Source organism: Hylobates moloch, unplaced genomic scaffold, assembly GCF_009828535.3.
Source record: "Hylobates moloch isolate HMO894 unplaced genomic scaffold, HMol_V3 SCAFFOLD_15, whole genome shotgun sequence".
Taxonomy (NCBI): domain Eukaryota; kingdom Metazoa; phylum Chordata; class Mammalia; order Primates; family Hylobatidae; genus Hylobates; species Hylobates moloch.
Genome location: NW_026652290.1, coordinates 48,463,955 through 48,489,746, shown reverse-complemented (window position 1 = coordinate 48,489,746; position 25,792 = coordinate 48,463,955). Strand labels below are relative to the sequence as shown.

The following is a 25,792-nucleotide window of genomic DNA, read 5'->3' as shown; positions in this document are numbered from 1 at the left end:
TGTTACTCTTAAGAGCTGAATTTGTCCTTTCCCCAGGGCTGGTATATCAGTAGGGATAGGCTAGGTTATCCTGCAGTAATGAAAAACTCTGCTATCTTAGTCACTTAAGACAACAGAGTGTATTTCTCACCAAGTCTACAAGGGTCTTTCTCATTGTGGCGTTCCAGGTCACGGTTGACGGTGACTACATATCCACCACATGTGCTTCCCCTGCTACCACATCACTGGGAAGGGGACATATCACAGCATGTACTAGGTCTCAGAGGTCACTGCCAGTTACCAAAGCAAGCCACACAGCTATGCTAACTTCAAAGTAACTTCAGAGGTGAAACTTAAAGGAAGCAGGGAAATGTCATCCTACCCCGAGCCTGGAAAAAGAAGAAACGGTGTGTTCCTGGACAGCTCTAAAGAGCTCACATCTGCCTACACACTTCCTGTCACCTCTTTCTCCAGCTTCATCTGGTGGTTGGGCTGGAGTTGGGACCCTGAAGCGGAGCCATGTTAATCCTTACCAGAATCTCCTTTCTTCCTTGGCTACCAATCTTTGAAGTTTATTGCATAAGATTACATCCCCTTCTTTGGTTGCCACAGAATTTTTGGCCATTTCCCCCTATATTTTGTTAACTTTAGTATATTTCAGATGGGGAAGATTTTGGGCCCTGCTTTATCTTGCTTTTTTTTTTTTTTTGAGACAGAGTCTCTCTGTCTCAAAACAAGCAAAACCAAACCACACCACAACAAAACAAAAACTCCACTCACCCGGGCGGAGTGCAGTGGCACAATCTCGGTTCATTGCAGCCTCGACCTCCCAGGTTCAAGCGATTCTCCCGCCTCAGCCTCGAGTAGCTGGGATTCCAGGCGGTGCCACCACACCCCGCTAATTTTTGTATTTTTAGTAAAGACGGGGTTTCACCACGTTGGCCGGGCTGGTCTCAAACTCCTGACCTCAAGTGTTTCACCGCGTTGGCCTCCCATAGTGCTGGGATTACAGGCATGAGCCATCGCGCCCGATCCTCTCACTCAATTTTAATAGAAACACTGCAAAGCCAAGGTTTTTGTGTAAGTTCTATCAACTCCTGACCAAGAAACCTAGTTAAAAGAAACGCACAGTTGACATTCATTAAATGTTTATTGTGTAACAGGCTCCGAACTTACCGTTTACATTCATGATCTCGTTTAACCCTCACCCCAAACCCATGAGGTAAGTACCTTTTACCCATTGTATACGTGGGGAAACTATGGCTGAGATCCAAGGCTGAATGCCTGATGAGCACTGTAGCCTGTGTTCCAGCAGAGCCTATCCAACTCCAGGGCTGGCCCCGCTCCAGAATAAGCAGAAAGGACCTCCAGCATTGTGCTGGGCATTAAGGATGACTTGGTTTGGCCTGACTGACGCTCTGCTCTGGATTCCTCTCCACTTTCTTTTTCTTTTTTTTTCCCCCCCACAGCATCCATGTTTTAAAATTTATTTTGAGACCGAGTTATGAGACTGGCTAATTTCTGTATGTTTTGGTCTCGCCATTATTGCCCAGGCTGGTCTCGAACTCCTGGTCTCAAGCGATCCGCCCGCCTCGGCCTCCGGAGTAGCTGGGACTACAGGCGTGAGCCGGGCGCCCGACCCAAAGTCTCTTTAGTAAGAGGGTAGGATCGGGCCTAGCTTTTGCAGCCGCGCTGGCCCTTTGGCCTCTGGGGCTCTCAAACTCCCAGCCCTCGGAGGAGACACAGGGCTTGGTGGCTGTGCGGGTTTCCCCAGGCCTGGGGGAAAAGCGGGTCCACCTCCGGCCCTGGCGAGGACCCAAGACCTGGACAGGGCCACGGCGTGGAGGCCAGGACATCCGCGGAAGGCGGGGACCTCGCCCGGACGCGGCACGCAGCTGTGGCCCCTCCATGCCACCCGTCCCGGGCCCCACACCTATGGCTATTTTGTTTTCCCGGCCAAGGAGCTTCATCTTGCAGACGACGCGAGAAAGGGACGGGGCTTGGCGGGACCCGGAAACAGCCTCTTCGACTGGAGCTGGCCGTGGCGGAGCCGGCTAGTGAGGGCCGAGCCCTGGGCGGCGGGATCCGCAGTCCGCAGACGTCCCGGCCCCCGGCTCCCGGCGCCGGTCCTTCTGGTCCCAGGGCGCCCCTTGCTGGCTAGGTGCGGAAAGCCCCTCCACTTTCCCGTGTCTGGCGAACACTTCACCGTCAAGTGGAAAATGTAGGCTCTAGTTTGCAAATAGATCAATGTTAAACCTATCCTTGAATTTGTATTCTGAGCTTTTAGTTATTAATTCCCATGTAAAACAGGTTTTAACTGGGATTAGGCTTTAGTGTGGTCTTCGGTGGTCTCAGGATCCCTGGAAACGTGTGGCATGTGCATTTCTTAGAGTGTCTATTGTTTCATCACATCTTAAAATGAGTCCATTACCCAAAGTGTTAATTGCTAGCATAAAACATCTGAACGTTTTTGTTCAAAACTCCAAGGAATTCTGCTTTATTCTGTTAAAAGCAGCCTCCAGTTTGAGGCTCAATTTCTGCGCACACAGTTCAGTACTATATACATCCTCTAGGTGGCAGCATAACACTCAATATAAAAACCCATTCTGAGCCCGGCGCGGTGGCGCTCCTGGAGTCCCAGCTACAGCTACTCCGGAGGATCGCTAGAGCCCAGGAGCTGATGCACTGCTCCAGGACTGCACCTGTGAACAGCCGCTGGCACTCCAGCCTGGGCAGCAGCGAGACCCCGTCAACAAACAAACAAACAAACAAAACACCCGATTAGGCGCGGTGGCTCACTTCTGGAATCCCAGCACTTTGGGTGACCCAAGCGGGTGGATGGCTTAAGTCCAGGAGCTCGAGACCAGCCTGGGCAGCATGTAGAGACCTCATCTCTACAAATAATTAAAAACTTAGCTGGACATGGTGGCACGCGCCTGTGATCCCAGCTACTCGGGAGGCTGAGGTGGGAGGGCCACCTGAGCCCGGGTTGGAGGCTACAGTGAGCCGCGATCGCACCACTGCACTCCAGCCTGGGCGACAGAGCCAGCCAGACTGTCTCAAAAATAAATAAGTAAATAAATAAAACATAAAAACTATTTTGGGATCCTGACCCTTTGGTCTTTGAACTTCTCTCTCTTTTCTTTCTTTTTTTTTCCCCCTCCCCTCCCCTCCCCTTCCCTTCCTTTCCCTTCCCCCTTTTTCTTTCTTTTTGAGACAGGATCTCATTGTCACCCAGGGTAGAGTGAGAGGCACTATCACTGCAGCCTTGAACTCTTGGGCTCAAGCGATCTTCTTACCTCAGCCTCCCGAGTAGCTAGGACTACAGTTGCATGCCAGCATACCTGGCAATTAATTTTTTTTTTTTTTTCTTTTTGAGACGGAGTCTAGCTCTTTCCCAGTCTGGAGTGCAGTGGCACGATCTCGGCTTACTGTAAGCTCCGCCTCCCGGGTTCACGCCATCCTCCCGCCTCAGCCTCCCGAGTAGCTGGGACTACAGGCGCCCACCACCATGCCCGGTTAATTTTTTGTATTTTTTAGTAGAGACGGGGTTTCACCGTGTTAGCCAGGATGGTCTCCATCTCCTGACCTCGTGATCCACCTGCCTCGGCCTCCTAAAGTGCTGGGATTACAGGCGTGAGCCACCGCGCCCGGCCAAAAAAAATGTTTTTTATAGAGACAGGGTCTCACTATGTTGCTCAGGCTGGTCTCAAATTCCTGGGCTAAGGCACCCTCTTGCTTCAGCCTCCCAAAGTGTTGGGATTACAGGTGTGAGCCACCAGGCCTGGCCTGGCCTGAATTTTCTTTTTTTTTTCTTTTCTTTCTCTCTCTTTTTTTTTTTTTTTGAGACAGAGTTTTGCCCTGTCTCTCAGGCTGGAGTGCAGTGGCATGATCTCCACTCGCTGCAACCTCCCCCTCCCGTGTTCAAGCAATTCTCCTGCCTCAGCCTCCCGAGTAGCTGGGATTATAGGCATGGGCCACCATGCCTGGCTAATTTTTGTATTTTTAGTAGAGACAGGGTTTCACCATGTTGGCCAGGCTGGTCTCGAACTCCTGACCTCGTGATCTGTCTGCCTCGGTCTCTCAAAGTGTTGGGATTACAGGCATGAGCCACTGCGACTGACCAAATTTTCTTATCACTTTTCTTTTTAAATGCCAAAGGATGGAACACAGAACTGTGAGCTTCCTTCAGCTCTGTCAGCGGTTTATCTCAACGTGGGCTAAATGTACAAAGGTGCTCTTCCTATCTTACTGCTGTGATCGTTGGTCCCATGTTTTGACTGCTGGATTGATTTCAGTTAGGACTCAGGGTATAGAGTCTAGCCTTCCTTGAAGGACAGATGTCCTGTCAACTAAACTAGAAGCACACTTTAACTTTACGATTTTTGAATTCTTTTTTTTTCTTTTGAGATGGAGTCTCACTCTGTTGCCCAGGCTGGAGTGCAGTGGCGTGATTTCGGCTCACTGCAACCTCTGCCTCCCGGGTTCAAGCGATTCTCCTGCCTCAGCCTCCCGAGTAGCTGGGACTAGAGGTGCGCGCCACCATGCCCAGATAATTTTTGTATTTTTAGTAGAGACGGGGTTTTGCCATGTTGGTCAGGCTGGTCTCGATCTGCTGACCTCGTGATCCTCCTGCCTCGGCCTCCCAAAGTGCTGGGATTACAGGCGTGAGCCACTGCGCCCAGCCCCGGCCCTCTTTTTTTTTTTTTTCTGAGGTGGAGTTTCGCTCTTGTTGCCCAGGCTGGAGTGCAGTGGTGCGATCTCGGCTCACTGCAACCTCTGCCTCCTGGGTTCAAGTGATTCTCCTGCCTTAGTCTCACGAGTAGCTGGGATTACAGGTGTCTGCCACCACCCCCAGTTAATTTTTTGTATTTTTAGTAGAGATGGGGTTTCACCATGTTGGCCGTTTTGGTCTCAAACTCCTGACCTCAGGTGATCTACCTGCCTTGGCCTCCCAAAGTGCTAGGATTGTAGGTGTGAGCCACCACACCCAGCCCCAATTGTTGTATTCTTAGTCTCTGGAGCAGAATTGGTTGAACAAATGAATGAATGAATGGATTACCACAAGGACTACACAAGGCTAGGCATTGCCTGGCTTGGAAAGAGTCTTTAAATTGCTATTATGTATGGAAACTTCAGTGCACCAGCCAAATTTCTTGGTTGCAAGCAACAGAAATAAACTCTGGCTCTCTTTTTTTTTTGAGACAGAGTCTGGTTCTGTCGCCCAGGCTAGAGTGCAGTGGCACGATCTCAGCTCACCGCAAGCTTCGCCTTCCCGGTCCATGCCATTCTCCTGCTTCAGCCTCCTGAGCTGAAGCCCAGCTAATTTTTTTGTATTTTTAGTAAAGATGGGGTTTCACCGTGTTAGCCAGGATGGTCTCGATATCCTGACCTCGTGATCCACCCGCCTTGGCCTCCCAAAGTGCTGGAATTACAGGCATGAGCTACCGCGCCTGGCCGACTCTGTCTCTCTTAAGCATAAAAGGAGTTTATTGGAGTGGCATGGGAGTAGACACATGAGAGTTTGTCTTAGTTCGTTTTCTATTGTTTATAACAGAATATCTAAAACTGAGTAATTTATAAAGAAAAGGCATTTATTTCTTACAGTTATGGAAGCTGAGAAGTACAAGGTTGAGGAGCTGTATCTGGTGAGAGCCTTCTTGTTGGTGGGGACTCTCTGCAGAGCCCCTAGGCAGTGTAAGACATCACATGGTGAAGGGGCTGACCATGCTAGCTCAGGTCTGAATTCTTCCTCTTATAAAGCCACTGATGCCACTCCCATGACAACTCATTAATCCATTAGTCCACTCGTGAGGTCAGAGCTCTCATGATCCAGTCACTGCTTAAAGCCCCACCTCAATATTGCCACTTTGGAGATTAAGTTTCAAAATTAGTTTGGCAGGGGACAAACATTCAAACCATAGCAGGGTTCAAAAGCAGGTTCAGACAGTTTTCAAAATTTGTTTTAATTAAAACAATTAAAAATTTAGAAAAGTTACAAAAAAATTAAAAGAAGCAGGTTCAGCAAACAGGCAAAGGAAGCCCTGGAGGGACAAGAAGTAGGAAGAACCACCACCTTTGAGCATGAAAAGTCTGGCCAGGGCCCACCACTGTCGCTGTCCACCTCCACAGCTGTCATAAAAGTCCTAATTTGGGCTGTTCTCTCACCTTTGCATCATATGTTCACCTTTGCATCATATATCAAAGGGTGGATTGACCCTTTGACAGAAGCTAAGTCACATTCCAAAGCCCCAACTGCCAAAGTGTGAGTCGGGGAGGATCTCCCCAATACAACTCCCTGGCAGAGGAAGTACCCTGCATCCTGCCACTCACACACCGGAGCGTCCCCCAGCCAGCTGGGCAGGCTTCACAGGGGTGTGGCCATCCACATGCTCCGGGCAGGTACTGTACAGTCCTTCAGTCCTTGCTGCCAGCCTCTGCATCAGTAGTTTTTGGTTTTTTTTGTTTGTTTTTTTTTAATTAGCGCTCATTTCTTCTTTTTGACCTCTTGGACTAGTCACGAAGATTGCAGGCATTCTTGGCCTGTCTTTTAGTAGGAATGTTTCTAATGTTTCATCATGGAGTGTTAAGGTTTACTGAAGGCTTCTGGTAGCTAGATTATCTATTTAGTTTGAGGGTTTTCCTTGAATTCCTAAACTCACTAAGAGTTTTCTCTTGAGATGGAGTCTCGCTCTGTTACCCAGGCTGGAGTGCAATGGCGTGATCTTGGCTCACTGCAACCTCCGCCTCCTGGGTTCAAGCCATTTTCCTGCCTCAGCCTCCGAGGTAGTTGGGACTACAGGCATGTGCCACCGCACCTGGCTAATTTTTGTATTTTCAGTAGAGATGGGGTTTCACCATGCTGGCCAGGCTGGTCTCGAACTCCTGACCTCAAGTGATCCGCCCACCTCATCCTCCCAAAGTTCTGGGATTATAGATGTGAGCCACCTCGCCCGGCCACTAAGAGTTTTTGGAAACAGAAATCAGTATGTATTTTATCAAATGATTTAGAGCACAAAATTTTCCTCTCTTAATGTGTTACAACAACAGAGAATGACCTTGAATAATTTTCTAATGTAGAACCAGTCCTGCATTTCTGGGATTAATTCATTCAATAATTCATTCATTCAACAAATATTTATTGAATGCTTATTATGTACAAGTAGTGTTCTCAGCACTAGGAGGAGGAACAAAAGAGAATCAACAGAACAGCAACGAATAAAACAGAATCAAAATTCCTGGGCCATACCACCCGGAACAGGCCTGATCTCCCCTGCTCTCAGAAGCTAAGCAGGGTTGAGCCTGGTTAGTACTTGGATGGGAGGACTAGAGTGCCTACCTGCAGGAAGTACCCATTCTAGTTGGGGGGAAGTGCTGGGTAAGGCCACAGTTCTGTGGCAATCGAATACACCAGCGAGGAAGACTGCTGCTGTCCATGAGCTCAGCAGCGGCACTGGCACAGACTGAGATTTTTACAAAACCCAAAGCCAGAGAGAGGGAGAATGTGTCCCTGGATAGGGAATTAAGAACAAAGCATGTGGGAAATGACAATGTGCCTTGTTTGTTCTATTTCTTTTTTTTTTTTTTTTTAGTTCTGAGGCAGGGTCTCACTCTATGGCCCAGGCTAGAGTGCAGTGGTGGGATCACGGCTCACTGCAGCCTCAACCTCCATGGCTCAGGTGGTCCCCCCACCTCAGCCTCCCAAGTAGCTGGGACTACAGGTGCACCCCAATACATGCAGCAAAGTTTTGCATTTTTGTAAAGACAGGGTTTCGCCATGTTGCCCAGGCTGGTCTCGAACTCTTGAACTGAAGCAATCCTCCCACCTCTGCCTCCCAAAGTGTTGGAATTACAGGCATGAGCCATCACACCCAGCCAGTTATATTTAACTTGCTTCAACTTACATTTTCTGTTAATGTTAGTAAGGATTTAGTAAAGCAACAAGAATACACATCACCTAAAGAGGCAGTTTTAAAGAAAAAAATTAATAAAAGTGTCCTTAAAAATGAAACTTACCAGTGCTGGTTGGGCCAGGCAGTCACAGTTTAGAACTTACTGTTTGAAAGGCAGGAGTGATGCCAGAAAGAGCTACCCTCCCATGCTGTGAACGAGCCTGGCATAGTCAGTTCTGTACAGTGACAGGCAACAGTGTGGGGAGGAAGGATCTCGCCAGTCAACACCAATGGGGCTGCTCTACGGGCTCCCCTATTCTCAGGCCCACAGCTCTCAGGAAGCATCTGCAGTCAGAGGATATGGGTGGAGAGGGGAAACTGAGACCCAGAGATGGGAAGTTCTTGCCCAGAGACATTCATCTTGTCAGTAGTGGATCTGGGACTAGAACCCAGTGGGGCCTGTTGCTAGCTTTGAGGTCTTTCTACAAGGAGGAGGGCTTCCCTAAATCCCAGTAAGTCCATCTTTCCCTATAGTTGGCTAAAACTGAGCACAATGCACTCTCTCACTTTATTCCTACAATACCCAGAGAAGTAGGCGGCAGAGGCACAGTTAGCCATTTCCAGTTGGAGAAAATGAGACACAGGCACATTAGGCCTTTCTTGCAGGGCCCCACCAGTTCCCAGAGGTCAGGCTGGTGCTCAGGACCACTGTGCATAAAATGCGGGTGGCCCCCGAGACCCCCAACCCTCCAGGCCCCATCTGGCTCACATCGTTGCTGATGGTGGAGTCTCGGTGGATGAGGCGCTGCACATGGCTGTCGATGCTGCTGCCTGAGGAGAACTTGATGCGTGTGGCTGGGCGGGCCTCCCGCTCCCGCTGCCTCACCACCACCTCGAAGGCCTTCCACTCTGCCAACACCTGCTGGTACCTCGCTGCCACCTGCGTCCACCTGTACTCAGACCACACCACGACCATGGGGGAAGCGTGCACCAGGCCCTCCCCTTCGGGAGCTGGGCCTGCACTGGACCTTGGGTCCTGGGTCTCAGACTCAAGATGGGCCTCAGGGTAAGGACGGTTGAGCTGCCCCGCCATGCTTCTTTCCAGCTGGGAAGGGGCTGAGGCTTCCAAAGTCCCCTCCTTGGCGTCCCCTGGCCCAGCTCCCCATCTCACCAGCCCCATGGGAACAGGCTCCCCTCACCTGCTCCATCTCCTTCTTGCTCATGCCGAACTTGTAGTGGCCAAGCAGAACGGGCCAGACGTCCTTGCGGACCTCGTGCTCTACGCCTCCGTAGTAAACTTGCCGCAGCAGCTCCAGCTCTTTGAAGTTCTGAGGGACCCGGGGAGTCAAGACTGTGCAGCCTCCACAGTCACTGTGGTCCAGCGGGGTGAGCCCCATCCCACGGAGAACGGGCTGGGGCGGGGCCTCTAGTGACTGCTGAAACCCAGGCAAAGCCTGCTTTGGGGTGGCCACGTCCTCCCGTGCCCCAGCTCACAGTGGGATGAGATCTCGTTCTGCTCTCCTTCCTTAAGGAGCAGAAAATGGCGCCCGGAGAGAGGCAAAGCTTTGTCCATGGTCACAGGGCGATGTGGAGGCAGGACGGCTTCCCAGTCTAGCCCCCTTCCCGTGTCAGCCCCAAGCCCAGCTGCAAGAAATTCTGCCAGGACCCTGGTCACTCCGTGGCATCGGCCCTGGCCTGTCAACCACACCCACTGCCACATTTTACCCTGAAGCCCTCACTCCTGCCCGCCCCAGCCCCTCGACCTGTGGCCCTGGAACCCCAGGGCTGGCATCTTTTTGTCCTTCTGATACTTGTTCCACACGTCCTTGGTGAGACCCGCGGAGGCCCCTGGGGGCCAGTCAGGTCGGATAATGCTATGGTGCACCAGCGCTGACAGGTGGGTCCCCACCGTGGACAGGTGGCAGCAGTGTGCCAGCCCTGCAGTGGGCAGCAGGGGGCTGGGACCCAGGGCCGCCCACCCCCAGCCCGCCACAGCCCGGCGCGCCCCACACTCACAGCTGTAGAAGGCCCGGGACACGATCTGCCTCTTCATGCTCTCACACAGTAGCCTGAGCGGCAACCTGTGGGAACAACCAGGCTCAGCAGGGAGGGGCTGCAGCCCCTCTGGTGGGAGGAGAGAGAGAAGGGAGGAGGCTCTGTCCTAGGGGGCAGGTAAGGCACTGGGAAGGGTGCAAGGAGGAAGAACCGCAGCCCAGCAGCTGTCAGTGGGCACCCTGTCCCTGACTGCCACCTGGACAGAGCTGCTGTGGGGCCCCCGCCTGGCCTCCAACCACCCAGGGATCTTGGTCATTGAACTTCACCTGTGTGAATCTTCATTTCCTCATGTGAAAAATGGAGAGAGGCACCGGAGGGTCATCAGGATTAATAAATGAAAAACGAAGTAAAGGTAAAAGAGAACACCTCCCATAAAAGCCATTCACTCACTGCCCTGGCACACGGCAGGTGGCTGCTGAGTGTCCTCAGGTGGACAGCCTGTCAGCAGGGTCTGTGTGCACATCGGGAAGGGGAGCTCTCAGGGACTGAGCCGATGATGTGCCGGCACAACTCTGGACATTCACTTGGGTTCTCTCTCATTCTGTCCTCACAAGTACATAGGCAGCAAGTGGCATCATCCCCATTTTACAGAAGAGGAAACTGAGGTTCAGAAACGTAGAGGCTCACGGTAATTCCATAACTTGCAAGTCACGTGGGTAGCAAAAGTGAAATTTGAACCCAGATCTGTCCCACTCTAGAGGCCACCCTGTCATGCAAGTGACACGGCCTTTAAGGACAGATGGACACACATGTGGCTGGACACACTAACGGAAAGCTGGGGCCGAGTGCTGCCCACTCACCAGTCGGGGATGCAGCTACAGTGGCTGGGGGTTGCACGTGGGGAGCTGCTGAAGGAGTAGGACAGGCAGGAGGAGCCCTGATTGCACAGGGGCTCCAGGTGCCAAGCTGGCAGGCTGGGCCCAAAGCCCTGCATCTCGATCATGTCACCAGCATCTGCAGGCAGGAAGGGTGGCATGGTCAGGGCCCGAGACACCTTCTCTCCCAGGCACCCTGCAGCATGCCCACCTCTGTGCCCAGAGCTGCAGCATCAAGTCACCCATGGGTGGAAAGTCACAGAGGTGGGGCCTGCCTGGTCCAGAGCCCAGAGATGGAAACGGTAGGGAGAGAGGGCGCCTGACACTTCCTAGCCTCCAGCAAGCCTAGAGAGGGGCAGCAAGGGGTCGTTCTGCCTATGGTAAAATGCTTGGACTGAGTCTTGGATGATTGTGCCTAGCTCTATCCTGTGACCAGCAAGCACTTGCTTTTCTAGAGGGAAGGGAAAGAAAGAGAAGGAACAAAGACCTGAGCTCCTCAAAGTGCCACCAGCTAGCTCAGCCTTCGTGGATTCAGCTTGGTCCTCTTGGCAAACTCTGAGATGCTCAAGGAGGTGTTTAGAATACTTCCAACTCTGAACCCTCCCCTCCAGGGAGTCCCCACTGTTCAAAGCCCCCGAGGAATCTGAGTCACCTGCCCGTAGGCCTGGCTCTTCTGGGGGAGTCTAGATCTGGTGGCCAGTGGCTACGGATGAGCAGTACCCCGTGCCCAGGCCAGGCACCCCTGCTGTCAGCTCCCACGGCCCCTTTCTGAGCTCTGTTCCATCCCTGCCTAGCCTGACAGCACTTTGCATGGTGGCCTCCCGAAAACACTAGGGAGCTGGACGGAAGCCACAGGTCCCAGGGCTATGAGGCCACTGCGGGGGCGGGGGTGGTGGCTGGGCACAAAGGCCCACCATCCAATGTGACAGAGAAGAACAGGCCCAGTTGCAGCCTCAGAAGATGACTCCTTGGACACAGCTATGCCGCCAGCAGACAGGGCCTGCTCAGCCAGCCCAGGCGATCTGAATCAGAACTCAAGAACCTCGAGAGCTTCCACGGCTCAAGTGGGGCAGGGCACTGCTTAAGGGGGACTCTGGCAGGTCCAGTGAGCCACAGAGATGAAGCAAAGTGAGAGAGGAAGTGGAAGCACTGGGGAGTGATGCCAGGAGGGAGGGAGAGAGTGGAGAAGAGTTCAGAAGAACAGGGACAGAGAGCCGTGTGTGCTGAGGGAGTCCTGTCAGCAGCGGTTTGCTCGGCTGGCTCAGCCCGGGCCAGGGCCCACCGTGGCCTGCCGCAGGCGTTGGCCTGGCTTTGGTGGGAGCCGGACTCCAGCTCTGGGTGTGCCTTGGTGAGGAGGGCTGAGCTGAGCCCCTTCCAGTTTCCTCAGCGGTTGTCCTGCCTCGGCCGGGGCTCTCTTCCCAGACCCACGGCCGGGAGTTTTGCAGATATCTGGCCCTTCAGCTCCACCAGGAGGCAAATTAAGGAAACACACTGGTGAGGAGGGGCTGTGGCTCTGGGAGTGAGGGTGTTGCAAGCCATGCCTGAGACTCTGGGAAGAAGGGGAGGGCGCAGGTGCAGTGGGGCAGGAACCCAGCTCAGGCCCCTGCAGCAGGCAGGAGTGAAGATGACAGTCCTGGGAGGAGCCGGGGTGGGTAGAGGCCCAGCCAGGCAGGCAGCAGGCAACAGGCGGGCAGGCAGGGACAGCAACAGGGGCAAGAGCGGGGATGGGCAAAGGGAACCAAGCTCATGCCCAGAAAGGAGGGCCAGCCAAGGCATGTCTCCTGCGTCAATGCTCTTCACCTTAATCCTCCAGGAAGGAGCTGAACCAGCCACATTTGAACACTGTGTCTCTGAACGAGCCCAGTGCAGACAGCTGGGGCTATGGTGTGACTGGGTGAGGGCACGGGCTGGATGGCGGGCGGGGCGGGGTCTGCTGGGTCAGCTTTGACTCTGACTCTCTCCTCTGAGCATGAGGAAAGTGTAAAGCAAGAAAACAGGGTGGGAAAACCCCGCAGCCCCTAAGACTCCGAGTGAAAGGTGCCTGGCCTGGAGCAGAATTAGAGTGAATAGCATCTGCTCTATGGGGAGGCAGCAGGAAAAGGAATGGGAGAAGAATAGGGAGGGAGAGGAAATTTGGACACCCCGCCACTGATTCACATGCAGATGTCAAGCATGTTGCAGGCCCGAAAAGCAACAGCTGGCAGAACGGATTCAACAGTGTTGTCATTATGGACTGGAATGGAGGTGGGGGCCCCCATTCCCCAGCCGTCTCCCCAACCGCCTGCTGATTCTGCTCTTATGCCTCCCTTCCTTTCCCAAGTATTAGGGGCCCAGAAGCTCCATACTGGCTTGGCCTAGCCCCTGAGTTCTTTGAGAGGATGCACAGATGAGCCCTGAGGCCTCTGGACCCCTGGAAGTGGGTCTGGAAGTTTCTCTGATCCCAGAGGCCTCAGCCCTAAGACTAGTCAGGGATAGGCTTTCTGTCACCCAGTCTGCCAAGGGCTCTGCTAGGACCCTCCAGCCTCTAGCCTGACTACCAGTTCGTGGGGGAAGAAGTAGCTCCGTGGGTCCCCTCAGAGCTCAACCTTCCCACACTGCTCAGTCAGTTCACTGTAAATAGGCAACAGCCCCAAGTCCAGGTTTGCAAGGAACCAGATGGCAGGGGTGTGTGCAGGCAATAAACATCAGAAGTAGGATGTTCCCACCTAGGCCTGGCCTACAGGCTCATATTGGAAGGGCTGGGAGGGAGGGTGGGCATGAGAGCAGGTGCCTGGCAGTAGGAGGGCAGCTGGCAGCTTGTGTGGAGGGTGTGCTGGGTGTGTTCTCACACAGACCAGGCCGCCCTGCCTGCCGGGAAACCGTTACTGGCTTAGTGGCCGGCTAAGGAACTGGGCTTCCCGGCAGAACTTTGGAAGCCTAAGGGGAGTGTGACATATTCTGAGGACCTCCTCTGCAGGGGCGGGGAAAGGGAGAAGCAATTGATTTTGTAGCATGGGAATGGGCGGGAATGGGGAAGCTCCCCTCGTCTCTGGGAGAACTGGCCTCAGCCTCCTCCTACCCACCCCTTCCTGGAGCACCCATCCCAGCCCTTACAGGTCGCCTGGCTGATTGCTTGCTGAAAAGAGTGGGGCTCCCTCTCTACCAAGCCAGCTCTGTGCTAGGAAAGATGGGTGGTAGGCAGAGGAACCCTGAGAGGCTGAGGGCACTATGCTGTCACCTCCAACAAAGGGGGCCTCTCCATTCGTGGACCCTGAGGTTCATGAGGGCAGGAACACATCTGTCTTATATCCCTGGCACAGGTGAAGAGACGGAGCTCTGGGATAGTGAGAAACTTGCTCAAAACCATATAGTGAAGCAGGGGCATATCTGGGGCGGGAGTTCATGTTGCCAGGCCCTGAGCCTGGCCCCTTCCTGGACACCACGCTGCAGCTATTTCTAGATTTCATGCCAAAGTACCAGGCTCTGCCTGGTGGGGCCCTCAGGCCTCCTGGGGAGACTGAGCCCTGGGGCCCTTCGCATGGCAACCCTCAACCCCTCGCCTGACCCACAGCTGCCCCTGCCCCAGGAAGGACCCGGTACCTCTGTCCTGTTTCTGTTAAGTCAGGAGTCAGAAGCACCAGGCCCAGAGGCTGGTCTTCCCAATCAGCAGAGAGAAAGGAAGAGACCTCTGTCTGACATTTGCCAGCCTGACCCCCTGAGTAGGAATGGGCTCAGAGAGCCATTCAGGGTGCCCAGGAGGCAATCAGATACTATCAGACCTTCCTATTAGCAAATCCTCTTCCTCCTCAGGCACCAAGCGCCCTCCTCGCAGCCTGGAGCCACCTGCCCTGGGCCAGCCCCTTTTCTTGCCAGCACCTGTCTGGCCTCCTTCTGCCCTCCCTGATCTGCCCGATGGAAGGGAACTGCCCCGGGTGCAAGTCCCCTAATGCCAACACTGCCGTTCGCGCCCGTGGTGGGTGGCAGGTGTGCCCAGGAGGGAGGGTGGGGATGAGGTGGATCAGGGAGAGGGAGGGATAAAAACCTTTCATCGGATTGGGAGCTGTGATGTTCCGCGAGCAGATCGAGAGCATCACGTGCAGTTTATCCTCCTCTTCCTCATCATCATCCACAGAGGCCGCGCGGCTGGCCGCTAGGTGGTGGTAGTTAATAGTGACTGCTCAAAGAGAACAGTGAGAGGCAGAGGCATGAGGACCCTCATCCCTGGGCAGGATGGACTCCCTCCTTAAGGTGAGTGGAATGGAGGCCGGGGTCATCATGAATCTGCAGGGCACAGAAGAGGGGAAGGGAGGGGACCAGAAAGCTCTTTGGATGATTTTCCTGGGAGTGTGGAAGGAGGCGAGGGGCTGGGGCAGCTGCAGAGCCTCACTCTTCGGAGGCAGCCTCTCTAGGAAGAACAGAAGAGAGAGAACAGAGGTGGGAGGATGTGAAAGACTGGGACTGTCTGGGACAGGCTGGCAGCCCAGGAGGTCCTCGCCCTCGCAGTGGTTGTGCATGATAGCTGGCAGATGGGTCCTGATCGTTCTCTAGCTCCTCTCAGGCTGGACCAAATCTGAAGATTACTCCAAATCCCCTTTCTCAGACTATAAATTCCACCTTCTTCCCTCCCAAGAAAAGGAAAGGGTTTTCCCAGAGCTGTCCTCAAGCAGCTGGAGTCGCTTGGTGGAGTTTCAGCCTCTGGGTGCCCTGGCTTGGCCTTGGCGAGGTGGTCCTTGAAGTGAAGTGAGCAGGATTGGGAAATGGCAAAGATCAAAGAGGGGAGGCAGAGACCGGAGAAGCTAAACCAAGCAACAGCCTGAGATTAAGCACCAAGTGTGTAAACACATTCTGGCCAAAGATGCGTCTCTTTGTCGGGTACATCTGGGAAGGGGGGGACATCCCTGTGCCGTGTGCCCTCTGAGCCTGGTGGAGCTATCTGTGCTGTGGCTGAGTGTGCGGTCTGGTCCCTAATACAGAGACAACTTGTTGACAACTTTTTGGCACAAGTTAGAAATTTAGGGAGCAGGTGGTCTTGTTAGCAATAAACGCTCTGGGCTGGCAAATTCCCTGACCTCATCTGTAAGAAAAGCAAGTCTGCCCAGAGAAGCCTATGGGCAGCAGCAGCACTCTGACCAGAAAGGGAACTTTGGTGTTGGTAGATGCACATAGACAGAGAGACCCCCCTGGGCCCAGGGGTGTGTGTCCAGGGTGGGGCAGGACCCACAAGGGCCAAGCCACCTTTCTACCTGCCAGTCCCCAAAGCCCCCAGGTAGCCCCGAGTCTGTCTCTGATGCAACCTGCTCCTTCAGCTAATGCTCAGCAGTAGGTTGGTTCGAGGAGGGCTCTGGCTCTAGGGCAGTCAGTGGACAATATTCACCATCCAAAAAGAAGCACTGGGCCGGGCGCGGTGGCTCACGCCTGTAACCCTAGCACTTTGGGAGGCTGAGGCGGGCAGATCACAAGGTCAGGAGTTTGAGACCAGCCTGGCCAATATGGTGAAACCTTGTCTCTACTAAAAATACAAAAATTAGCCAGGGATGGGGGTGTGCACCTGTAATCCCAGCTACTTAGGAGGCTGAAGTAGGAGGATCGCTTGAACCCGGGAGGCAGAGGTTGCAGTGAGCTGAGATCGCGCCATTGCACTCCAGCCTGGGTGACAGAGTGAGACTTCGTCTCAAAAAAAAAAAAAAAGAAGCACTGGTCCCATACCTGGGCTCTCTTGTGGGGGTTGGGGAGCAGGAGGTGAAGAGCAATGGAGGGTTCCCCACCTTCTACTTCTAGTTTTTCCATGTTTTACCCCTGGACAGGGTCCGAAAGGATAACTAAGAGTCTTGTGTAGTGACGCCTAGGTCTGCTGAGCCAAGAGTCCTGGGGTGGAGAAGTGGGGAAGGGAGCTGGGTAGAAGAGATGCACCTTTTCAAAGGCAATACCTGTGGGTGAAAGGTCCAGCTGAGAGGCTAGGCGATGAGCCTCTGGTGTTAACCTGGCCTGGTCAGTGGGCCCTGCCTGCTGCCCTCCTGGGTGACGCTGCGCTCCCCGCCTCCCTGAGCATCTTCCGCTCCTCCCCAGGGATGAGGCTCCGGACACTCACTGTGCTCCTGCCTGTGGCCGGGGTAGACGATCCGGATCACATAGTCCGTGGCCCGCCCCGTGCCCATCTCCTCCATATCCACGGAGCGAATGCTGCTTCATTTCCGTAGCTTGGGGAACACCTTCCCCTGTGGAAGGAGGGGTAGGTGGTCGGGCTGTCTAGGGCAGAGTCTCATCCAGGGTTCCACACAAGGCTGCTCCTAAGAACTCCATGTGGGGAAGGAAGGGAGGTGGGCAGAGAACCCCCACACACAACCCTTCCCCCAAAGCCTCCCACCCGAGTTACCTTCCCCTGCTGGGTCCACAGCGGGAGCTCTAGCTGTCCCCGAGGCAGCAGCCCATTCTCCAGACAGGACAGAAAGGACAGTAGGTGTCCTCCCTGCGGGAAATGCAGCGGCGGCCTCTGGATGCCATCCTGGCTCACCAGCACAAGCGTGCCACCGCTCTCTGGGGGTGAACGCAAAGAGTGGGGCTGAGGCCCTCTCATCGGCTATCACAGCCTGCCGGCCAGCGCCCCAAGGCTGGGTAGGAGGCAGATGGCTGGGCTACAGCATGGCCTGGGAGCCCCATTAACAGGGATGGGAGGAGGATGAGGAGTGTTACAGGCCCCATGCACAGTGCACAGCTGGCAGAAGGCAGCCTCTCCCTTCCCACCCAAGCCGAGGACAAGGCAGGCTTACTTTGCTGGTGGCAGTGGATGCACACGACCTGGCTGAAGGGCACCACCAGGGCATAGTCCCAGTAAACGCTAGAAAGGAACCAGACTGCTGTCACTGTGTCCAAAGACCTGCCATCCCTTCCTTCCTTGTCTCCTGGTCCTACCACCCCACGAAACTCCCCTCAAGATAGGATGACCATAGCCAAGAAGTGTGCACAGCCAGCCATGACCCCTGAGATCTGTGCTGCCCACTCGGCACATGGACAGCTGTCGGTCTCAGCCGCTGAGAGCTTGGCTCAGACAAACCTCTTCATGGCCAGGCTTGGCTCCATCCTAGAGAGCTTGGGAATCACTCCAGGCAGCTGCTCCCTGCTATTCTTGGCATCCAGATAAAGAGTGAGGTTGGCCTCCTGGAGCAAGTGAGGTTTCTCCATCCCTCTGCCTGAGGTCAACCCCACTCCCTGCCCTGGCTCCTGGGAGCGAGTCCCAAAGCCCCTACCTCTTTTCCAGCTTGGAGTCCCCCAGAGTCCCATTCATGAGCTGGTTGGGGGTCCACTTCAGCACTTCAGAGTCAGGCTCTCTGCAGACTGGTGCAGGGAGAAGTAGCCAGGGACCACCTCCATATCCTCCTTCTACAGCGGAAGACACCGGAAGACAGAGACGATGAAGGGCTGAGAGGCTCTCAGGGATGGCCTGTGAAAAATGAGCTCCCGCTGGGAGGAGGGGAGGCCAAACTAGGCTAGTCATGGCGTCCTGGACTAGGGACTGGGCAGAAGCACGGGACAACAGGACCCAGGCAGCAGATCTGGACATGTCCTTTCCCTGGTCAGCCTGGTGCCACTGACTCTCTCCTGCCAGCCTCCTGGATGCCAGGTCCATTCCAGGCCAGCCATACCCACGCTGCGGACTCCCCTCGCCTGCTGGCTGCCATTCCTGTCCCCTGCCAACTCAAGGCTGGGCGTGAGTCATGTGAAACAGGGAGTTGAGAGGCTGGGGCCATTCTTCCCCCTCTCTGGTCAAGCTCCTCAGGAAAGGAACAGCCATGGCTAGAGGCTTCCAGTCGTCTCATTCCGGGACCTTCGCGGAGGGGTGGCATGATGAAGCTTTCCTACCGGCTGCACCAGCACGTGGTTCTTGCCATAGAGCAGCCGCGTCCGTGAGTTCTGGTGCAGGGACTCCACACACTCGCGGGCGCAGGCAGCCAGCCTGTCCTCCGACGCGCTGCCGCTTGAGTGCCGTTTCCGGATCTGTGTGGAAGACCAGGGCTCAGCCTCCAGCCTTGGGAAACTGGCCTCAGGGCTTGAGCACCCTCACGCTTCCTTGCTGACCCTCTCCAGCTGACTCCAGGGTCCTTCCTGCCCCGGTTTACTCCCAGCCACCCTCTGCTCTCCAGCCACGGACCAGCATGGGCTCCTGGCATTTCTGTTAAGTTTTATTGTGCGGAGAAGGCTCTTCTGAGGTGGCCACTACCTTGGGGCATCTCCAAGGCCTGTCCTGTAGAGAGGCCGGTTTCCTGTCCCTACAGGCCCAAGGGCATAGCCCAGATGAGCCCAAGGGGTGGGGAGGGGGCACATACCCGCAGGGCTGGGCGCTTTGCAGGGGAGTCCTGGCGAGTAGGCAGACTCCGGATGCGGTGCCTCTGGACCAGCTCATCAGCAGAGGGGTCAGTCCAGTAGTGATTGGCTGTCTTGAGCTTAGTGTATTCCAAGGCACTGGGTCCCACTGTGGAGACAGAGACAGCCAGCTCAGACGATGCTGCCTCAGCACCTGCCCCGTACCCACTGCGGGCCTGGCACAGGCCCCTGTGCTCTCAGGCTCACCTAGAAGAGAGGCCAGGATCGGGCCAAACACAGGGTCTGCCAGCAATGCCTCCTTCTCATAGTACTTGCTGCCAGGAGACAGACAGTGTGACTGCCGAAGCTCCGGCACTCATTCCAGGGCAGTCAAGCTCACCAGGTAGGGACGTCCCCACAAAGACCAGATTCAGCTCAGTCACCAAGAAACAGTGAGTCCTTAGGGACTGGGCTTCGTGAGGTGCCTGGTATGGCCAACGCCTTGAGGGCACCGAAGGGGACGGGGAGATGGAGGGTTACCTACAGGCTGTCACGGACAGGCAAGAATCCTGAGGGCTGGGGCTGAGGGATGTCGGGAGACAGGTCAAGGGAGGGGCTGCTTGGGGAACGGGGCAGTCACCTGCAGTTTTCTGCCAGGTATTGCACAACCTTGTCCAGAACTTTCTCGATGAGCGCCGTGCGTACCCATATGTGTTTCAAGGCCTGAGGGCTGAGGGCCGGGGCCTTCCCGCTGACTGAGCGCTGTCTCCGCAGGGCCTCCTGGCTGACCCCTGAGGGTTTCCTGCAAAGGCAGGGAGGGCTCCAGGAGTGCAGTGGTCTAGAGGTAAACCCCAGAATGCTGGCATCGGGAGTGGGGCTTGGTACCCCAAGATGGGAGCACAGAGAACTGACTGGGGTTGAGGTGAAGGAAGGGTACAGAGCCTTGTGCCCACAAGGAACCAATCCCCTCCCTCAGGCTGATCCCTCACCCAGAGGCCCTGCAAGGAACAGGCCCAGGATGCCAACTTTCCGATGGGCTGTCCTAGGAAGTAGCAATTGCCAAGTGGGAAGAGCTGAAAGGAGGGAAGAAGGGGCTGGCCCAGGGCTCACCTGCCCTCTGCTTGTTGCTGCAGCTCCTTTACCTTGTGGCAAATCTCCCCTGCCACTGGGCACGTCTTCCCCACCTTGGTGAACAGGGCTGCCATCTTGTCACTGCGCAGGAAGCCAGTGGCATGGCGTCTCAGCTGATGCAAGAGGCAAGCCTCCACCGCACCTAGGCCACAAAGGGAAACAGCATCTGAGCCTGGGAAAGACGGGGGAACAGGGAGAAAAGCTCCTCTTCCCCATACCTGTGGTGAGGCAAGGGGTAAGGTCAAGCCAAGGACAGGCCAGGGTATTTCCCTGGCCTTGCTTCCAAAATTCCCCTCCCTGTCCCTCGGCTCCTGCCCAGGGGCGAAGAACTTTGACATGTCAAGCTGTCCCTCTCCCTCGCCTGGTGCGCACGCGCCTCCTGCATGCAGCCTCACCCCTGGGGGTCATGAGGACCAAAGCTCCCCGCTCAGGGTGGCATGAGTGGCTCCAAACCTGACAGCAAGGCACAGCACCCACAGGACGGGGATGTGAGGAGCACCCAACTCCGGAGCCTTTCTGGAGGGCACGGAGGATGCGGTTGCAAAGGAACAGGGCTCTGCAGGAGCTAAAATATTGATGAAGTCACTGCAGAGCTCGGACCCGACAGTGGCCGCTGGACTGATGAGCCCAGCAGCTGAGGGAGAGATTTCTCTTTCCCATGCTAGGATGGCTTCCCTCCATTCATTCATGGTTTAGGGTTAGGCTTAGTCTCTGGACTTTCCACAGACAGACCCTGCAGGAAGAAAAGAAGGGCTTGGTAGGAGATGGTAGGGAGCTGCCCTGTGCCCAGACAGACTCTAAAAACAGGAGTGTGTCTGTGTGTGGGGCGGAGGAGCTTCTACATGATTGGGCCAAGCTAACTGCTTTACAGGTGAGGAAGGAAAGGCCCAAAGAGGGGAAGAAACTCGATCACAGTCACAAAGTGGCAGAGCCACCAGGACGAGGACCCAGGGCTACAAACCTTGGCCTGAGCCCCTTTCGCCACGTCCAGGTGTGTCTGGCTGGGGGCAGGGACACTGCGGGGAGAAGGAGGTGGTTTTTCCACATGGACTGGAAACAGTGAGTTGTGCTGGAGACAGTCAGACAGAACGAGGTCTGAGCTTGGCATGGTCACTTGCTCTGAGACTCAGTTGTATCCTCTGTGAAATGGGAAGAGGGCTAGCGTGAGAAGTCGCATGAGATGGAGGATGTGAAATCGCCCACGCGGGGTCTGGCTCTCAGGAGGCGCGGGGTCTAGGTCAGTTCCTGACTCCTCACCCTGTTTGTTCAGATACAGTTCTACAGCTGGCCTCTAAGAGCTGGGTTTCAGCAGGACCTCTCCCTGACAGGGACAGGAAGAGGGTGCACTGGAGAGAGGATCCAAGGCTGCCCCAGAAGTGGGTGGAGATGGGGAAATTGAGGTCCGTCAAATTTTTTTTATTTTTTTTTTTGAGACAGGGACCCAGTCTGATGCCCAGGCTGGAGTGCAATGGTGGAATCTCAGCTCATACAGCCCCGACCTCTGTGGTACAGGTGATTCTCCCACCTCAGCCTCCCAAGTAGCTGAGACTACAGGCACGCACCACCATGCCCGGCTAATTTTATATATATATTTTTTGTAGAGGCAGGATTTCGCCCTGTTTCCCAGGCTGGTCCTGAACTCCTGGGCTCAAGCCATCTGCTTGCCTCGGCCTCTCAACATGCTGGGATTACAAGCCTGAGCCACCGTGCTCAGCCTCCGTCAAGTTTATTTTGACTAGTACTGTTAGAATATGAAACCTGGAGTTAGGAAATAATTACTGAAAATAGGATTTCTCACCTGTTTTTTGCCTTTGTTTTTAGTTACTGACTAGCAGTCACCACCGGTCTATGAAGGAATTTTGTTTGTTCCTCTCTTGGACTGAAGTCAAGAAGGTAGAGAGTCCTGGGGGCCAATCTGGAGAGCAGCCAGCTCAGCGAGAGCATCCCAGGGCTGGGGAAACAGGCAGGACCCCTCCTCCCCCTGAGGGCCACCTGCTGGAGCTCTTCACTGCTCAGGCCTTGGAGGGTTTTGTGTTAAGGCACAGCCCTTTCTTCACAGTGTGTCTGTACATTTACACACACGTGCAGGCTGACAGATGTATGTGCACCTATCGTGTCTGTATGGGGCACAGGGGGAAATCATGTTTTGTTTTAAGACAGTCTCGCTCTGTCACCCAGTCTGAAGTGCAGTGGCGTGATCTCAGCTCACTGCAACCTCCGCCTCCTGGGTTCAAGTGATTCTCCTGCCTCAGCCTCCCGAGTAGCTAGGATTACAGGTGTGCACCACCACGCCCGGCTAATTTTTGTATTTTTAGTAGAGATGGGGTTTCACCATGTTGGCCAGGCTGGTCTTGAACTCCTTCCCTCAAGTGATCCGCCCGCCTCAGCCTCTCAAAGTGCTGGGATTACAGGTGTGAGGCACCGCGCCCGGCCCACATGGGGAAATCTTTGGCTTAAGCGTCCACATGCTCCTCTCCATGATCAGTCCCCCTGGTCCCTGGAGGTCTTGTGTGGTGGCCCTGGGATATACAGGCAGATGACCCTTTTGTCCCAGTCTCTTGGTCCTGGGCTGCTGCAGCTACAAGTCTGTGCCTGTGGAAAGGCGGTGATCATTTCCTGGGGTTGCACTTCCCATTCAGAGTGGGGAGAGAAGCAGCACTGAACAGGGCAGAGGGGCAGCAGGTGGCACACGTCCTGCACGCATCACGTGCCTCAGTGGTGTGACTAATTGCTGGGATAATGAGTCATTCGCTTCCCCACCTTCCTTAGGCAACCACAAATGCAGCCAGGCCAGGGGGAACTGGCGAGTGGCTAGCCCCAGCACTCCCATCGGGGTGGCCTCGCCTACCTTCCTGGCCAGCCTCTGAGCACAGCCATGGGGTTCTTTCAGGTGAGAGGAGGTATTCCTAAGCAATTACCACAACTAAGGAATACTGAGAGAAGCCAGGCATCACGCTCAGTCCCCCCTTTACCCCACGGTCCCTAATTTCCTTCTGTGCAACCCAGGCAAGGTGCCAGGCAGTGTCTGGGGAAGGAGAAATCTCTCTCATGCATCGACTTTCCAAGCTAAGACCGGTTAGGCCATTAGGCCAGGCATTACCGACTCAGCTCTGTGGGCTCCCGGCCAGTAACTGTTCACACTGCACTTGTCCTATGCCATGCCCACAAGGTGTCCTCCACCGAGAGTGTGCACGTGTGATGAATATGTTATCACGTGCAGTGTGCAGGCAAAATAATAACACCACTACTTGAGAACTATGACCTGAGAGGACTTTGTGGATGGGCTTCTGGGGCTCCAAAAACTCCCTCCATGGGGCCAGGCGTGGTGGCTCACGCCTGAAATCCTAGCACTTTGGGAGGCCGAGGCGGGCGGATCACGAGGTCAGGAGATCGAGACCATCCTGGCTAACACGGTGAAACCCTGTCTCTACTAAAAATACAAAAAATTATCCAGGCATGGTGGCGGGAGCCTGTAGTCCCAGCTACCCAGGAGGCTGAAGAAGGAGAATCGCTTGAACCTGGGAGGCAGAGGTTGCAGTGAGCTGAGATCGTGCCACTGCACTCCAGCCTGAGTGACAGAGTGAGACTCCGTCTCAAAAACAAACAAACTAAAAAAACAAAAAACAACAAAAAACAGCCCCTCCCTGAAATTGGGAGTAATTTGAATGCAAATTGTTGATGTGCTCTAGAATGATCAGGAGAGTGCTTTTTCTCCTGGATAGTGGGTATATGGTTCTCAGCTTCTGACCCAAAAAAGATTAAGAAGCTGTTTTTTTTTGAGACCGGGTCTCACTCTATTGGCTGGGCTGGCGTGCAACGGTGCAACCACAGCTCACTGCAGTCTCGGCCTCCTGGGTTCAAGCCATCCTCCCACCTCAGCCTCTCAAGCAGCTGGGACTACAGGCTTGGGTCACTAAGCTTGGCTAATTTTTAAAAATTTTTTGTAGAGACTGGGGTTTCACTATGTCACCTAGGCTGGTCTCCAACGCCTGGGCTCAAGTGATCCTCCCACCTCAGCCTTCCAAAGCGCTAGCATTACAGGCATGAGCCACTGAGCCCGGCTCTGAGACTTCTGAGTCGAGCAGAAACCCAGGCATTGTCACTAATCGAAACATACATGGAGACATAAACACACACCATCCCGTATCTAGTGAATACCACACTCAGAACTGCCTGCAAAGCCAGCAGCAACAGTGTCCTTCTTCCCTGGGGACGTGTCTCACAGACAGACCAAGTTGGGACACTGAAGGACCCTTCCCCAGGGAGAGTCCACATGATGGCCCAAGTTTATCCCCCGTCCTGACTGGAGGCCCAGAGCACCAAGCAGAAATCCAGGGCCTTACTCCTTCCTTCCCCAGGCCCCCACTATGACCCCACCTCCCAGGGTGGAGGGTGGTGGCAGGAGATACTTGTGGGGCTAAAGCACCAGGTTAGCTGAACCCACCTGCCTGCTGACTGAGCTGTCCGGGCCCTGGGCTCCCACCTGTGAAGGCTTCAGGACCCCTGATTCAGTGGGTCCCAGCACCACCTACGGCCACCCTGGGCACACCACAAGGTGACAACCCTGACATCATTCGGCTCATTTCATATGAGAAAAAATGTGAACTAATTAATAAAAAACAACACTGGTTGGCATGGAAAGGTTTGGGCAAATGAATCAAAATGGAGAAGAGAGAAACATGACTTTAGTGGCCAGGCGCGGTGGCTCACGCCTGTAATCCCAGCACTTTGGGAGGCCAAGGCGGGCGGATCACCTGAGGTCAGGAGTTCGAGACCAGCCTGGCCAATATGGTGAAACTCCGTCTCTGCTAAAAATACAAAAATTAGCCGGGTGTGGTGGTGGGCACCTGTAGTCCCAGCTACTCGGGAGGCTGATGCAGAAGAATTGCTCGAACCTGGGAAGCAGAGGTTGCAGTGAGTTGAGATCGTGCCATTGCACTCCAGCCTGGGTGACAAGAGCAAAAACTCCATCTCAAGAAAATAAAATAAAATACAATAAAAAGAATAATAGTCTCCAATCCCATCCAGGTTGCCGTGAATGCCATGAATGTATTCCTTTTTATGGCTGAGTAGTATTCCACTGTATGTACATATCAGTTTCTTTATCCACTCATTGAATGATGGGCATTTGCCACCCTGGTTTTCTGGTGGCCTTTGGAGTCTGGGCCAGCTGAGCCCAGGTACATTCTCTACCCTGTCAGCCCATCCCATCCTGCTGACAGCAAGGCTCAAGGAACTGCAACTCTGAGTGGGCAGGAGCATAACTGCATTTAACTCCAGCACACTGTTGGACACCCCTACAAAGGTCTGGAGCCATCTTCCCAGGGAAAGGCCAGGAACTACAGACTCAGACTAGCCCTGGGGCTCCCTTCACCAGCCCCTGGTGTGACCCCAAAGCCATCAAGTTATGCAGCTTAACAAATGCTACATGCGGCTGGAGACCACAAATGCTGATGGAATCCTATGGGCGCCCCAACCCTTACAATCTCACCATTCTAAGATATGGGGCCCCTGCCCCCAACCCTTACACCCCGATTCCAGCATTCCAAGAGGCCCAATTTAGAGTAGAGGAGATGCCAGGAAGACAGAGATGGAAGGGACGTGGGGAGCTGCTGAATCCATTCGTATATTGCTGGTGGGCAG

At 54.6% G+C, this 25,792-nt stretch overlaps 1 protein-coding gene across 1 annotated transcript; it reads right to left on the bottom strand.

The window, feature by feature from the left end:
* Window positions 1-1,695: 1,695 nt before the first annotated feature.
* LOC116484239 (small G protein signaling modulator 2-like) lies at window positions 1,696-21,257 on the bottom strand. The gene is given in 21 exon segments (XM_058428111.1): window positions 1,696-2,136; window positions 5,585-5,667; window positions 7,319-7,442; window positions 8,641-8,811; window positions 9,062-9,199; window positions 9,658-9,809; window positions 9,888-9,952; window positions 10,727-10,880; window positions 14,763-14,894; window positions 16,809-16,935; window positions 17,094-17,254; window positions 17,488-17,555; window positions 17,965-18,032; window positions 18,035-18,097; window positions 18,578-18,712; window positions 19,042-19,187; window positions 19,286-19,353; window positions 19,659-19,820; window positions 20,129-20,321; window positions 20,545-20,665; window positions 21,111-21,257. Coding segments are annotated over 21 exon segments (2,919 nt in total).
* Between the last annotated feature and the right edge of the window lie 4,535 nt (window positions 21,258-25,792).